This window comes from Myotis nattereri (genome assembly GCF_964212035.1).
Source record: "Myotis nattereri genome assembly, chromosome: 5".
Lineage (NCBI taxonomy): Eukaryota > Metazoa > Chordata > Mammalia > Chiroptera > Vespertilionidae > Myotis > Myotis nattereri.
Window position 1 is genome coordinate 82,831,753 of NC_138080.1, and position 16,099 is coordinate 82,847,851.

The 16,099-nt window shown below is 55.6% G+C and overlaps 2 protein-coding genes across 2 annotated transcripts; one reads left to right on the forward strand and one right to left on the reverse strand.

The window, feature by feature from the left end:
• Nucleotides 1–67: 67 nt before the first annotated feature.
• On the forward strand, nt 68–4,136 carry RELL2 (RELT like 2). Its single transcript, XM_081092652.1, has 8 exons — nt 68–848; nt 1,278–1,517; nt 1,909–1,974; nt 2,071–2,137; nt 2,585–2,770; nt 3,024–3,396; nt 3,518–3,551; nt 3,803–4,136. The coding sequence occupies exons 2-7, from the start codon at nt 1,334–1,336 to the stop codon at nt 3,548–3,550; spliced, it is 909 nt and encodes a 302-aa protein (XP_080948778.1). The 5' UTR covers nt 68–848; nt 1,278–1,333; the 3' UTR covers nt 3,551; nt 3,803–4,136.
• FCHSD1 (FCH and double SH3 domains 1) lies at nt 2,420–14,895 on the reverse strand (the record flags this gene model as incomplete). The annotated part of the gene is made up of 20 exons (XM_081092791.1): nt 2,420–4,637; nt 4,773–4,828; nt 5,880–5,967; nt 7,221–7,441; nt 7,577–7,694; nt 7,849–7,932; nt 8,013–8,141; nt 8,709–8,870; nt 9,038–9,142; nt 9,747–9,872; nt 10,315–10,410; nt 10,582–10,704; nt 11,194–11,322; nt 12,601–12,664; nt 12,745–12,881; nt 12,969–13,104; nt 13,431–13,498; nt 13,899–13,944; nt 14,547–14,644; nt 14,875–14,895. The coding sequence occupies 20 exons, from the start codon at nt 14,893–14,895 to the stop codon at nt 4,572–4,574; spliced, it is 2,073 nt and encodes a 690-aa protein (XP_080948917.1). The 3' UTR covers nt 2,420–4,571.
• Nucleotides 14,896–16,099: the final 1,204 nt, after the last annotated feature.

Here is a 16,099-nt window from a genome sequence, read left to right on the forward strand (position 1 = left end):
GCCTCCTCTAGGCCACGCCCAAGCCACGCCCCCTGCGGCTAGTTCTGGGCGTGAGCGTCTGGGCTTGGGCAGAAGACAGGTGGCATCGATTCTAGGATGCCAGGGCCATTTCCTCCCAGGCCGGGGGGGTGGGGGGGGGGGCAAATCCTCGAGAAGCCGAGACATCCCGTCCAGCCACCTGTCCTAAACCGGGTGCAGGCCGTGGTCACCTCTCTAGAAGGCTCGGGAGAGCCGGCCACACCGCCCCTCTCGGGTGCAGAAAGCCGGCTTCCCCCGGCCACTGGGAAGATTCCTGGCTATCCACCCGGCCGGGGTATCTAGGGGCAGGAGCCGCGCCGGGCGTGCGGGATAGACTAGAGAACACGCTCGCCTGACTGCCTCGCCACCCCACCCAGACCCAGGCTCGGCGCCGCACACTCCCCGGGGGGGCCGGCGCAGTCACGCGCACACCACATTTGCGTTCACAAGCGCGCAAGGCCCTCGCTCTCCGCCCCGCACACCTGCGCTCCGCCCCCTGGTCCTGGGCCGGCGTCGGGCGAAGGCTTTTGGGAACCCAGGGTGGCTGCGGCGGCGCACCCCATCTCTTCCCCTTTCCGGGGCCGGAGTTGTCGGGAATCTGCCGCTGCTCCCAGCCAGGCGGCATCCCTCTCCATCCTTCCCTCCCCCCCGCCTGCCGCGGCACCGGTATCTGCAGCCGCAGCCCGGAGCCGGTGAGGCGGCGAAGGGGGGAGGGGAAGGAAGAGAGGGATGAGAGCCGGGAGGGCGTCGGGGGCCCTGAGCCGGACTAGGACGCCCCTGGAGCCGGAACCCGAGCAGGAGCCGGAGCCGGAGCCAGAACCAAACCACCGGTACTGGGTGGGCCAGGTGGTCAGAATGGGAGGAACCGAAAGGGGGGCGGGTGCTGGAGTACAGATCAGTGAGGGGCTGCAGAGGCCTGGCTCAGGCCGGGGCGGAGGAGGTGCGGACGCTGACTCAGGCGCGATTCTTGCGCTGACCGCCTGCGAATTCCGTCCCATCTCGCTCTGTAGTGTCCTTGGAAGGGACGGGAGCGCAGGACAAACTGGAAAGGGGAACGCTGTGGGCGTCGGGAAAGCGGGAGCAGGGGAGAGGGCTTGCGCAGCCGCGGTCTGGCACCCCTGGCCCTGACCAGCACCCCTGGCCCTGACCAGCACCCCAGGCCCGGACAGCTCCCTGGTGGGGGGGGGGGGGGCTGGACCTCCGAGGCTTGCCTGTTTCAGATCCTGAGGATGGCATTTCCATCCCTCCCCCAACCCTAGCTGCAGCCCCCAAACCCCGGGAGGCGCCCTGGCCCGCGCTCGCCCCCCAGGGCCTCATGGCGGAACCACAGCCTGACCTGGAGCCACCCCAACATGGGCTGTACATGCTCTTCCTGCTTGTGCTGGTCTTCTTCCTCATGGGCCTCGTGGGCTTCATGATCTGCCACGTGCTCAAGAAGAAGGGTTACCGCTGCCGCACATCCAGGGCCTCGGAGCCTGATGACACCCAGCTCCAGCCCCGTGAGTGAGGAGCCTAGAACCCGGCTCGGTCACTTTTCCTTACCCTTGTCCCCACACCTCTGTCTGCCTTCCTGGCCAACAGACCCAGTCAAGTCCCAACCAAGCCTTCAAAAGGCCTAGTGATGCTTCCTTGGGTCAGCAAGTGGGGTGACACCGCCCTGAAAGCAAGGCTAGAGAAGGCAGCATGGGTGGGTAGGGCCCACTGGTGGTAATCTTGGGCTCCCATTGACTTCTCATCTTTTCTGCCTTGGCCCCTGAAATGCTAATTCCCAGCACGATGACCAATAGGCACACGGTTATTTCTTGAGCAATAAGCCACAGGAGCCACCTGGTAATGTCCCCCAAAAGCTGACTCACGTCCAATTCCTTGTCAACCTTTTTCTTCCTTTAGCTGACGACGATGACATGAATGAGGACACAGTAGAGAGGATTGTTCGCTGTATCATCCAAAATGAAGGTGGGTGTAAGCGCCCCACCCCCCACCCCCTGACTTTCTCTTGCCCTGACCTCCACCTCCACCTCCACTGACTCCTCCTTTTCCTTCTCCCCTCAGCCAATGCTGAGGCCTTGAAGGAGATGCTGGGGGACAGTGAAGGAGAAGGGACAGTGCAGCTGTCCAGGTGAGCTGGAAACAAAGGCCAGCATGACTTAGCTTGCCTTGGAGAGTACCCTCTCCTCCAGCACAGTCCTCTCCCAGTCTCCTCGCATGTTTGGGGTCAGGGGAGGGCAAAGCTGGCTAACCTATAGAAAGAAAGACGTTTATGTAGAAATCTCAAGTCCTTCCAATCATACCTCCCTTCTGGGTATCATCAAGCTTTCCATTCACCCTTTGTGCCACTCCTTTGGGTTAAGCACTGCCCTCTTCTTAGAAAACAGCTCTGGGAAGGAGAACACGTGATCACTACCATCTTAATATTGAGTTTATTGGATAAAGACAGAAAAGAATGTTGGGGCCTGGGGGAAAGTGGGCATCTGGAGGCTTGAGGAGCACGCCGAAAGAACAGAACAAACAGAACAGGAAGAGAAATGGCAATGTCACCCCTGCTCCCTTCCTCTCTACTGTCCAGCGTGGATGCCACTTCCAGCCTGCAGGATGGAGCCCCCTCCCATCATCACACAGTGCACCTGGGCTCTGCAGCCCCTTGCATCCACTGCAGCCGCAACAAGAGGCCCCCACTTGTCCGTCAGGGACGCTCCAAGGAAGGAAAGAGCCGTGCCCGGCCTGGGGAGACCACCGTTTTCTCTGTGGGCAGGTGGGGATAGAGTGCCGCAGGGGGGAGATTGAGGTGGGGGATCCTGACTCCAAAGGTGGGCCCCACCTCTCTACTCCTGGATTGTGACCTACAGCAAGAGTAGGTTATACAATATGCCCCACAATCTGACATCTCCGCTGCCCGAGGCTAGAGGGAAGTGGCCATCAAACCAAAGATATCCCTGGTTGGAGGGGGGAGGGCCAAGCAGCCCCTGAGTTGTGATCCTAAGACCCAGTGTTCCCTTCCCTCCCAGGTTCCGGGTGACACACATTGAGAGGCGCTATGGACTGCATGAGCATCATGATGGCTCCCCCACAGACAGGAGCTTGGGGTCTGGTGGGGGGCAGGACCCAGGGGGCAGCCAAGGGTCTGGGGAAGGGCAGTCCAGGGCAGGGATGCCAGCCATGGAAAGCCTGCCCCCCGAGAGGCCACAGCCCCAGGCCCTTGCCAGCCCCGCAGTGCAGAATGGACTCAGGGACAGCAACCTAGTCCCTTGTGCCCTTGGAGGGAACCCTGGAGCCTCTGCAGAGTCACCGCTGGCAGCTGGAGGGAGAGGCCCAAGCCCAGGGCTGGCCAGTCAAGAGGCCAATGGACAGCCAAACAAACCGGACACATCAGATCACCAGGTATGAAGACATGGCCAGGGCTGTGGTGGGCTGAGCTCTTACTGCCCTTTACTCTGGAGATGGGGTGCACTGGTATGACTCACACCCTATTCTCCTGCTGTCGGCCCCTCCTCTCACTCAGGTGTCTCCAGCACGGGGAGCGAAAGGTGTGTGAGGTACGTGTGCCTGGGCTTCAAGTCAGATAATCTCATCCTCCCACCCCCTCCTTACATTCCTTAAGCCCATTGGCTGGCTGCCTGTACCCCCAAGGTAGACTGCAGGCTTTCCCTTTGCTACATAGTCTTTGGTTTGGTGGTGGGGAGCCGGCATGCGCTCCAGGGAACAGGGAAGGTGCCACAGCCTCCAGGGGAAAGCTGGAATACAACTTGACTGGGAGGCAACACTATTATCCTTCCTCTTCCCCAAGCCTCCTCCTTCATTGCTGAGGAACTACCAGTTGCAGAGCCAGGGGCTGGGTGGCCATGAAGCCCCTCCTTTCCACTGGACAGCACTGCCCCCAGCGGAGGGACCGGTCCTAATCGGTCTCAGCCTGGAGGACACTGGGAAAAGGCACCCACCCCCACCCCCGGCCCTGGCCCTCAGTCCCCTTTCCTTGCCTGCCAACAGGCTGCCTGACCCACGTTCCCCATCACCTCGCTCCATATGCTGGAGTGTGGCAACTGGGATCAGGCCCCCTAAAGCAATAGCACCTTAGGCCCCCTGCCCTTTATTCACTGTCAATAAATCTGCTCAGACCATTACAGTTGTTTCACATAATGGCTCCAACTCCTTCTGACAGGTCCGCCCCGTCCCAGCCCCCAAGCCCTGTGGTCTGGCATCTGGAGTGGGGTGGGTCACAGAGCCAGGGTAGAGACACACTGTCCAGAGCCACCCAAGACTTTGGGGGATGGGGTCCAGCCCCAGAGATTTCAGGGTATTTCACCACTTTAGAGCTGGAAAGAAAGAAAGGGGTAGTTCAAGCCCTAGAGACAGTAAGAGAATGGACAATGTGGGGGAAAGGAGGAGTCCCAGACCCAGAATTGGGAAAGGGGCAGTTTCTACCCCTGGAGATAAGAGCAGAAATGGGGGGGATTCCAGCTTCTGGCTGTGTCACTCCGGATCACTGAAGGGTGGTCTCTGACAGCACGGAGACAGGGCAGCAGCAGCATCTCTGGGGGGCAGTAGTACCCCTGGCTTCAGGTGAGGGGATCTGGACGACCAGGATCTGGGGCTTTAGCTGGTGGGGGAGGCGGTGGACGCATCTGTAGGGAACACGCAGTCAGTGCTCCAGAGGCCTCTTGGGGATGTCCCTGTTCATTCCCTCAGCCCTACAGACCAAACAGGACAAGTTGGAATGACCCCTCTCTACACAGTCTCCTCCAGGGAGAGGCTCTTACCGGCCTGAGTCGAGGCGCCATCATGTCCAGGGGTCCAGGACAGTCCAGGTCTTGGTCTGGAAACAGGAACCACAAGTCAGTCTTCAGACTGTTTTATTCACTGCTATATCGTCAGCACTTAAGACAGTGACACTATGTAAATACTTGTTGAATTAACAAATAGTCACCAACTTGGCCATAGAGTCCATCAGTCTATCCATCCTCAACACTTACGGGCACCTACTGTATGATCAGCCTTGCACAAGCTTTCAGAGAAGGGGAGGTGGGAGCCATAGCACCCCCACCCCCAGTGGTTGCCTGGAACCCAATAATGAAACACAACAAGCACAGTGAATGATTGAGTCCTGAATCATTCCAAGTGAGCTATGGATGGAGGCTCTGTGAAGAGAGTGTAAGTACCGGAAGGCTTTAGCAAAGGTGAACACTTCAAGAAGGAAAATCATGACACAAACCCAGGTGTCTGCAACATTCAGAAAGACTTAAGAGCAGAGGATGTGTATTGGGAAAACGCTGTAGAAGAAGCTGGCTAATTTTTAAAAGAATGAGAACAAAGCCATGGCTTGCATGCTTGCTATGTGTCAGGCACAATGCTGGACACTCTACAGACAACTTTTTAAAAAAATGGTTTTATTAATTTCAGAGAGGAAGGGAAGGGAGAGAGAGAGATAGAAACATCATCAATGATAAGAGAGAATCATTAATCAGCTGCCTCCTGCATGCCCCCCACTGGGGATTGAGCCCACAACCTAGGCATGTGCCCTTGACTGGAATCAAACCCGGGACCTTTCAGTCCACAGGCTGACACTCTATCCACTGAGCCAAACCAGCTAGGGCTCTACGGACATCTTTTTAACTCACAACAACTCCACTCTGTAAAGACCCAGACATGTTAAACATTTCACCCCAAATCACACTAGGGAGTCATGGAGTGGAGTGGGAACACTCGGCCTGGCCTCACAGCCGAAGCTCTTCTCACTATCACGCTTCAATGAGCCTGATGGCAGAGGTTCCCAAGGGCGAGGAGAAGAGCCCAGCGTAACCCAGGCATCCTAAGATTCCTCCTTCCAGCCTCTTCCCCTCCCAAAACCCCTAGTTCCCTCTACTTACCCCCAGACAGGACAGGTGCAGGGGCCCCATCCAAGGCAGGGGTGGGTGCAGGAGGGGAGAAGCTGGGAGGAGAAGGGGATGGCAGCATCTGAGGATGAGGGGGCATAGTTATTTCTGGCACATGGGAAGGTTTCACCAGCTTGTCCTCTCATCCCATCTTCGGTTCCTGTCCCATCACTCCCCAATACCAAGAGTGCCAAATGCTTGTATCTGGGTGGGGGTTGTAGCTGATACTCATTTCCATAGCCAATGTGTACTGACACTATGTCCCAGGCATTCTGCTAGCACTCCATGTGCACCAATTCATTCACTCCTCACCACCACCCCATGAGACAGGGATCTTTACAATTCCTATATTAGGGGCAAGACTCAGATTAAGCCATCTATCCAAAATCAGAGAACCAGTTACTGGCAGAGTCCTGAGTAGAGCCAGGGTCTCCTGACTTCCACTCCTATACTCCTCCCGCTGCATTAAAACAATAGGTACTGTATTTTATTTTTTAAATTTAATTTACTTTTGTTAATCCTTACCCGAGGATATTTTTCCATTGATCTTTTAGAGAGAGTGGGAGAGGGAATACAGAAACATTGATGTGAGACAAACACATCGATTGGTTGCCTCCTGCAGGCGCCCTGACCAGGGCCCGGGCTGGGGTGGAGCCTGCGACCAAGATACATGCCCTTGACTGGAATCAAACCCAGGACCCTTTGGTCTGCAGGCCAATGCTCTATCCACTGAGCCAAACCAGCTGCAGCAGTTCTCAATCTGTGGGTCGCGACCCCTTTGGTGGTCAAAAGACCCTTTCACAGGGGTCGCCTAAGGCCATCCTGCATATCAGATATTTACATTACAATTCATAACAGTAGCAACATTACAGATATGAAGTAGCAACGAAAATAATTTTATGGTTGGGGATCACAACATGAGGAACTGTATTTAAAGGGCCAGAAGGTTGAGAACCACTGAGCTAGGGCAAGTACTGTATTTTAAAGCACCTCCTGTGGGCCTCCGTGCTAAGGGCTTTACCGCCATTATCCATAGTTGGGATAGTTAGCCTGCTGAAGTAGGTATTATTCCCTTTTGACACGTAAAGAAAGAAGCTCAGCGAGGTCAAACAACTGCCCAAGGTAATGAATAGGCATCAGAACTCAGATCTATCTAGCACTAAAGTAGCACCACCAAACTCTTAGGAAGACTGCCTTGGTTTCCCTTTTCTCAGCCCAGCCAGAGGAGATGGGGAGGCCCAAGCCACTATGGGAGGTCAACCTGGAGAGGGGAGGGAGCATTAAGATGAACATGGGGCCTCAATGGAATAGGAGGGTCAACTCAGGGTGCCTCACCTGTTCAGGGTCTGAAGACTCAGAAGGCCCTAGGGGACCAAGCAGCTCCTCCACCAGCAGGGAGGGGAAGACCCCAACATGGCCCCCAAATTCTCCCCTCCAGAAGCCGTCATCCACTCCATCCTGGGCCCGGGGCAGCAGGCGGATGAGTGCCCCCTCAGGGAAGCTCAGCTCCTCTGCGCTCTGTCCCGTGTAGCTGTACAGGGCACGAGCCAGAAATGCTGCAGAAACCCGGGAGAGGTGGTGAGGGGTGGAGGTCGTGGTGGTGCCCAGGACCATGACACCTTAGGGTCACAACCACTCAGTAACTCTTCTCCATACCCAGCATCCTTTGACCCAGAATTCTCCTTGCTTACCTGTGGGCTCTGCCCCTAAGGGCATGCTACTGTCGTGGCTGCTCTCAGGGAAGGAGAGGTCGGGAAAGTTGAGATAGCGCTCAGGAACAAAGCCGACTTCGCTGTGCTGGTTCCGAGCCTGCTCACCCAGCAATGAGAACAGATAATATCCACGGCCCTGACCCTCCTCCACTCAGGCTTCTAGCTCTGCCTGGCTGAGTCCTTGTGGGCCACAGGGAAGTCCCTCCCACTGTCCCCAACTCCCAAGGTCAGAGCCCAGGGTCCATACCCACCTTGACCCATTCGTCGGCATCTCCCTCCTCTAGGACCTCCAGCCACTCGCCTTCTGTGATAGTCAGCTCATCCTCATGTCCTGCCTTGGCCCCACAAGGAAGGATTTACGACTTGGCTGTCCCCCATCCCTGCCCATCTGAGGTCCCCACCCCCCAATTCACATCTGATAGCCAAACACCACATGTGCGGGGCAGGGGAAGGGTCTGGTGGCCAGGGCTGGGGGGACAGGCTCCTCAAAGAGCTCTCCAGTCTCCTCACAATCCTCAAAGTCAGAGAGCTCAGCATCCTCAGCCTGGAGGGAGGGGAACAGAGAACAGACGTCACTGTCACTCTCAAGCACCCACTGTATCTCCCTCTCCTCCATCCTCCTCCAAGGAAGCACCACCCATCCGTTCACCAGATGTCGCAAGAAAAATCACCACAGGGCAGGGTAAGACTGACGGTGACTGCAGAGCTAGAGTCCTGGGCGCTTACTATGTGCCAGGCACAGTGCTAATACAGATCTTATTTAACTTCATCATAACCCACTGTTACTTTGTATAACTATTAACCTCATTTTACTTATGAGAAAACTGAGCTCAGAAAGGTTAAGTCACTTTCCAAGATCACACAGCTCATAAGTGACGAATCACTTACGATCTTTCCCCAGCACCTCGGCTCATAACCACCATCCTATACTCAGTATAAGTTTGTCGAGGACTCTATGCTATAAACTATGTGAAAATTATATTTAAGTGATTTCATTTAAGCCTCAGAACAACCCTTTGATTTAGGTACTGTTGTGATTCCGATTTTTTGGGGCCTGCCCTCCACTAGGGACTTTTACCCTCATGGGTGGGTGTGAGCAGAAGGAACTCACCGTGGGAGAGAGGTCCCTCTGGGAGAGCCTCGCCTCGCTGAGCCGCTGCTCCTGCTCCACCTCGTCCTGGGCCTGGGTCATGGCTGGCTTCAGCCAGTGCTGTACATCCAGGCCAGCCTCCTGCAGCAGGGCCAGCCGGGCAGCCCCCTTCACCTGGCTCACCTGGCATGGGGAGGGGGGGTCAAGTCTGTGGCTGGGCTCTACTCACCTCCCCAAATGTGTCCACCCTCTACCTCCTGCCTACCTCCTCCCGCCATCAGACAGAGGAGAGGAGGAGGCTGTTGGCTGAGGAGGTAGAATCTCAGGACCCTAACCCCCAGGTGTCTCACCTGTGCCCGCAGGACGCTCTGCCTTACTTCATGCAGCCGTTGCTCTATGCTCAGAGCCTCCCGCTCTGGAGCCTGCTGCCGCCTCTGCTCCAGCCGCTGCAGCACCTGGATGGGAAGCAGAGGACAGGGTGATGGAGATACTATGGGACACAACTGCCTATGGACCTGGCACTTTGCTAGTGGCTTCACATGCATTATATCAGGGGTCCTCAAACTACGGCCCGCGGGCCACATGCAAATACAAATATTGTATTTGTTCCCGTTTTGCTTTTTTACTTCAAAATAAGATATGTGCAGTGTGCCTAGGAATTTGTTCATAGCTTTGTTTTAAACTATAGTCCGGCCCTCCAATGGTCTGAGGGACAGTGAACTGGCCCCCTGTTTAAAAAGTTTGAGGACCCCTGCGTTATATCATTTGATCTTCCCTATGGGGTGGGTGCTAGTATAGTCCTGCTTTAATGAGGAAACAGGTGCAGAGAGGTTAAGTCACTCCCTTAGTCAGGGTTACATAACCTGGAAGCAACAGAGCAGGATTTGAACCCAGGTGGGTCTTGCTCCAAAAGCTGTGCTCTTAACTACTTGGCCACACTGTTGGCTTAAAATACCTCTCCCTCCCCTCCTGCCTGCACTAGGACATCCCTAGTGACCCCAGGATCCCCATCTCTCAGATATCCTTGTCCACCCGTGACACCTGCACCCCCCTCCTCACCCGAAGCCCGTGGTTCCGGATCTTGTAGTCTCGGGCAGCTCGACTCGTCCAGTGCTGAACCTCTTTCTCCAGGTCACTCTCCCCAGCCACACCTCCAGTAACCCCCTCCAGCTCCAAGGCACATACCTGAATCGGGGGGGGGGCGGGGGGGGCGAGGGCTGTGGGGAGGACCTGCTGCTGCTCCTTCTCTACTCCCCTTCCCTCCCGTTCCCTCCTTTTTACTGCTCTCTGTCCTGACCTCCAGGGACAGGGACAAGGAGGTGGGGTACACACCTATGACCGTGGACACAGGTGTGCGTTCATGTGAACACAGACACAGAGAGTTCCAGAAATGGGATCCAAGTTGAGGGACAGATGTAGAATGAAGAGGATAGCGCAGTGAAGAGACAGAAAGGTGGAATTAGGTGTGTTAGTTTGTGCCTGGTGGGAGGGAGGCGAACTGGAGTCTGAAACCCCTCTCCACGGTTTAAGTTTACTAAGTTAATATCATCAGAAGGATAATGGGGATAGGCCTAAACTACAGTCCCCTTTACACCTGGCCTGGTTCCAACCCTCAGGGAGGTCTCACCTGGTCATTCCCTGCGGGCTGAAACTTCTGAGGCGGTATGGGGGAAAATACCTCGGGGTCTTGAAGAAAGAGCTTCAGATCCTGCTCCCAGCTTACCTGGGGGTTGGAAGAAGTCAGTCAGTCATGAACTGGCTCCCTCTCCAAGCCTGTCCCCTCTTGGAAGCAAGGACAAGGTGAGAAGAAAGGGAGTAGACACGCAGCGGGTGGCCTGTTTCGGAGAGAGAGTAAAGAGCATCTCTGGGGAGCTCGTACAGGGCACAGCCGCACCTGGGAGGCTGCCTGTGCTCCACGGCGGGCGTGGTCCAGGGCCGTCTCTGCTGCTTCCAGCTCTGTGCGGCTCAATGAGGTCAGGGGGTCCCTCAAATGTTCCGACAGCTCGCTGACCAGGGCCTGGAAAGAACCCCAAGATACTGACACCACCCTTCCCCCAGGCCTTTACCACAAAGCAGGCTCTCTGTCCAGGTTTGGATGGGTGATGGGCATGAGGTATGGGAAAGAGGAAAGGAATGAGACACTATTAATTGCTTCTAATAATAAGCCCTAGTGTGCAGAGTACTTAACCATTTAAAAAGCATTTTCACATCCATTTTCTCCCTTGAGCCCCATTAGTCTTAAAAGGAGGCAGAGCAGGGCTTATTCCTGATGAAGAAACTGGGGTTCAGAGGGGTTGAGTGTCCTGTACAATGTCATGCAACCAGTCAGAGGCAGAACCAGAACCCAACTATGTATTTTCTACCGACTCTACGCAGGCTAGGTCCCTAACACCACCCAGCTTGCTGCTGGTGGGAAGCAGGGAAAGTCCTCTCCCCCCCTCACCCCCCCATCCCCCCACCCCCCGCTTTCCCACTGAGAGGCAGGGGGGTCTAGGCTAGCACTGGCCTTGAGCAGCGCAGGCAGTTCCTCCTGGTAGTAGTGTTCAAGGTGGGCATTGGTGGACACCAAGTTGAGCAGGTACTCATTGCGGGCCACTTTCAGCTGCTGGGAGTACTGGGCCGATTGTGTGGAGAGCTAGGAGGGGAAAACAGGATGTCAACATGAACCCTGAACCCTTAGGGTCCTTCCAAGGCCAACCAGCTCCAGAATAGATTCTAACATTACTGAGATGCTTGACACTATACTTGAAAATTTACACATCCTCCAGGGGCATCTGTGTACATCTACACTAATAAAAGGGTAATATGCTAATTAGACCAGACATCTTCCGGACGTCCTTCTGGACAAAGCCACGGTAGCAGGGGCCGAGACAGAGGTGGTTAGGGGCAATCAGGCCAGCAGGGGAGAGCATTTAGGGGGCTATCAGGCCGGCAGGGGAAGGCAGTTAGGGGGCTATCAGGCCGGCAGGGGAGGGCAGTTAAGGGGCAACCAGGCCAGAGGGGAGCCATTAGGAGCATTAGGCCAGCAGACAGAGGTGGTTAGGGGCGATCAGGCAAGCAGTTAGGAGCCAGCAGTCCTGGATTGTGAGAGGGGTGTCCGACTGCCAGTTTAGGCCTGATCCCGCTAGCAGTCGGACATCCCCTGAGGGATCCCAGATTGGAGAGGGTGCAGGCCGGGCTGAGGGACCCCCTGCCATGCATGAATTTTGTGCACCGGCCTTTAGTTTGAAATAAAATCCCAGCTGCTCTTTACCGTGGTCTACCAGGTCCAACAGGAGCTGGCCCCTGCAACCTCCCTGACCTCTTTCAGTGTCTGTCCCTGCGCTCACAGTGCTCTGGCCACACTGGCTGTCTCTGAGTTCCTGGAGCCTACAAAGTTATTCCTGCCTCTGAGCCTTTGCACCATTTCCTCTCCCTGGAATGTTCATCCCCTGGCCTTTTCATGATCTTTGCATGGCTGGCTCCTTCTTGACACTCAGGCCACCTGTTCAGAGAGGCTGTCCCTCTAAATTACAGCCCCTTGTTATCCTTTATCATAGCACCTTGTTTTATTTTCACTTAATGTGATTATTTGTTTTTTGTTTTTTTTACTATCTGTTTCTCCTGACCAGGCTATGAGGGCAGGAACTCCATTGGTAGTGTTCTCCACTGAATCCCAGTGTTTAGAACAGTGCTTAGTATACAGAAGTCCTCAATAAATGCATATTAAAAGAATGAAAAATAAAGGCACTATTTTCATTTTATAGATGAAGAAAATGAGCTCAAAGAAATCAAGTTAACCAAGGTCACCCACCGAGGAAATAGGGAAGCCTGAATGCATCCCAGTCTCTCACACTTCTGCCCCTGGGTTGCAAACCACTTGTCTACTCTACCCACCCCTTCCCTGCCCCAATGTGCGCCTGCATCTCCGAACCTTGGTGCTGAGTTTCTGGAGACTGGTCCGGGTGTGGAAGAGCCCATGGTCACTTCGGTTCAGCCTATGCAGGAAAGAGAGAAGAGTTAAGATTAGGCCACTCCTTCACCCCCACCCCAGGCTACTAACTCCCTATGACCCCACCTGGCTTGGACATCAGCCGCCTTCTCCTGTGCCAATGCCCACACACGTTCCCGCTGCCCATACAGCTTCTGACTTCGGCTCAGCTCCCGGACAGATTGCAGCACCTCGGCCTGTGCCCTCTGGAGGTTCTCTGCCCCCTAGGGGAATGGACACACAGAGTCCTGACCCAGATCACCTACAGCCCTGAGCCAGCCCTTCCTTCACCCCCGTCTACTGAGCCATACCTTCCTCAGCAACTGCTCCTTGGCACTCCGCCCTGTGCCCCCTGCCAGGTCACGGTATCGGTCCGACGCCTGGAGCCGGGCTTGGCCCCCAGCCACGGTGGCATCCAGCAGACAGCGCCAGGCACCAAACACCATCCTGCCTCTCCCCAGAGAAGGTCTGTGTTGAGGAGGGGCGCACTACAAAGCTTCACAAGACACCCACCCCCAACACCATGGGAGACAGAGTGCTTTCCCCTCCCCCTTGTCTGGGAGCCCTCAATCGATCAGCCCATTAGCTCAGCCACAAGGATCACTCATGCCCTCCACCCCCACCGACAGTGTCCTTGCTGGGTCAGCTCCTCTCCCGCTGCTGTGTCAGCTCACATGCCCTCCTCCCTCACTGGGCCTTCATCCCCACAGGTTCCTGGGGTTGAGCCCTCATCCCTTCTTGGTCCCCTTGTCCTCCCCCTCCGTGGGACCCACCTGCTGTCTATCTCTCCGCTCCGGTACCCTTCCCTCTTCAGGAATGGCCCAGCCAGTTTCTGGAGTGCCTGGTGGAAAAGTCATCAGACCCAGTTCCCTTTCCAAGACTCCCCCCAACTGGGAGAATATGGGATGAGAATATAATAATGCCACTCACCAGATGTATATTATGGGCCTCTCACTTTGTGTTTTACAGGCACTAACTTATTCCACCCTTACAACAACCCTACATGAAGGAACAATGATTGTTATTCCCATTTTACAGAGAAAGAAATTGAGGCCAAGAAAGGTTATGTAACTTGAACACTACTACCAGGGTAGTCCAACATCTAATAAATAGCACAAAAGGGATTTGATAGAAATCTGCCTGACTCTAGGCATTTGCTCGTGACCAGAACAGGAGTATGTGTGGAGGTGTAAAGGAGGCTAGAACAAAAGAGTAGGTTTAGAGGGAAAGGAGTCCCATACCTGCCCATACTCCCGTTCAATGGCTGCCCTCTGCTTGCTGTAGGATCTGTGGAGATGGGGGGTAGAGGGGGGAGGGAAGGGGATGTTACTATTTGGTCCTTTTCTTCTACCCCTAATCCTTTGCTCAGCCAGGGCAGGAGGAAGACGGGAGCCAGGCCTAGAGTGTGCACCAGGAGGCAATGAGACTACAGAGAGTCCTTGAGATCACCGCAGGCAGCTGGAACACAGGTCAACCTCATCTCATTGCTCAGAGCCTCAGCAGGATCCTCCCCACCCTCGGAGAACCATCTGTGGACTTGCAGGTGAGGACTGATGGGGGCCTGGGTACACTGTCTGCCAGCCTTCCAACAGGTCTGGAAGAGGGAGGGGGTTTCTGTCCTAAGAGGTTTTTTTTTGGGGGGGGGGGGGGGGAGTGATGTGAAATCAAGAGGGTTGAGGGAGGGTCCCTGTGCGTTTATGCATGTATTGGGGTGGGAGGAATCTGGTATCTGGAGAGGCAGGCCTAGGGTGAGGGCTGTGAATGGGCTAAGTTTGGCGAGCTCTTCACGCCAGCTTCTCCCCCACCCTACCCCCCAGCCCCAAGTACGTCGGAGAAGAGGCGGAGCGCGACCGGGAAGATGGGGTTACGCGGAGGGGCACAGCGTCTACCTGATGTCCTCCAGCAGATCCGCCTCCCGCTGCTGCCGAGCCTGAAGGATGCTCAGCTGCTCCAGGAAGCGAAGCTTCACCTCCTGGGCCGGCTTCACCTTCGGGGGTAAGAAAAAGAAGAAGACCCCTGACGCGGGGGCCTGAAAAACACTCCGCGCGGGCAGCGGTGAGGAGGCGGGGCCGGGGAGGGGCCGGGCTGCTTCCTCGGTTACTTCTGGGTCGGGCTCGGACCCCTTCCTACTACTCGTCCCCCACCGCGAGTCGGGTGCCCCCTGGATCCCACCACAACCCCAGCCCGCCGAGAGCCCCCGTCCCAGGCCAAGCTCACTTTTCGGGAGGGCGGCTGCATCTCCGTTCCAGCCCCGGCAGCGACTCGACTCCGGAACTCCAGGAAGCCCCGCCCACCCCGAAGCCCCGCCCCGGGCCCGGCAAGGCCCCGCCCCCACCCCGCCCACGTCTGGTCCAGCTGCGCGGAGGGCGGCGAGACGCTAGGGGGCCGCGGAGGAATAAACCTCTGTTACAGCTTCCAATACCCCAAAAGGGTCCGGGCCGCTGGGTGGACGCCGCGTCCGCTGGGCGGTAGGGGGAACCCCAGGTTTCTGAGTCAAGACGCCTGGGTTCTATTTCTAGTGGAGCCGCTGACTCAGCCCGTAATTATTTCTAATTAATCATTTACATATGCAGATCGCCAGTCCCAGGCTCAAAGGGTGAAGAATGGCGACCAGGGAAACTGAGTCACTGGATGCCTGGGTGCAGTTTGTCTGACGAGGGAAACAGGGCTGGTCCCAGACCTTCTCTCACTTCCCACTGAACTGGAAAAGCCAGAGTGCGCTGAGGTAAGAAAGATGCCTGGAGCCAGAAAGGAACCAGTCCCAGAAGAAAAGACAGGTGCATCCAAGACCAGGGGAAACTAAACGACACCGGCGAGTGGGTGTGAGCTGAGAGGTGAGCGTGGGGCCTTGCGGGCCAGAATGCCCCAGTCACCTTTAGGGTCTGCCCTTCAGCCCCCACACAGCTTTCTGAGGCTCCACACACCCTTTCTTTTAAAAAAATGATTTGAAAAATATATTTCTATTGATTTCAGAGAGGAATGGAAGTGAAGAGATAGAAACATCAATGATGAGAGAGAATCATAGATTCGGCTGCTGGGGATCGAGCCCGCTTTGACCTGAAACCTTTTGATGCACGGGGGATGCTCCAACCAACTTAGCCACACAGGCCAGGCAGTACTTCAAACTTTTTTTTTTTAAACCACGGAACGCTTCACGAATTTGCGTGTCATCCTTGCGCTGGGGCCATGTTAATCTTCTCTGTATCGTTCCAATTTTAGTATATGTGCTGCCGAAGCGAGCACAGTACCTCAAGTTTTTAAAAACTGCTCCTTCACCCTGACCGGTTTGGCTCAGTGGATAGAGCGCCGACCTGCGGACTCAGGGGTTCCGGGTTCGATTCCGGCCAAGGACATGTACCTTGGTTGCGGGCAGCTGATCGATGTTTCTCTCTCATCGATGTTTCTAACTCTCTATCCCTCTCCCTTCCTCTCTGTGAAATAT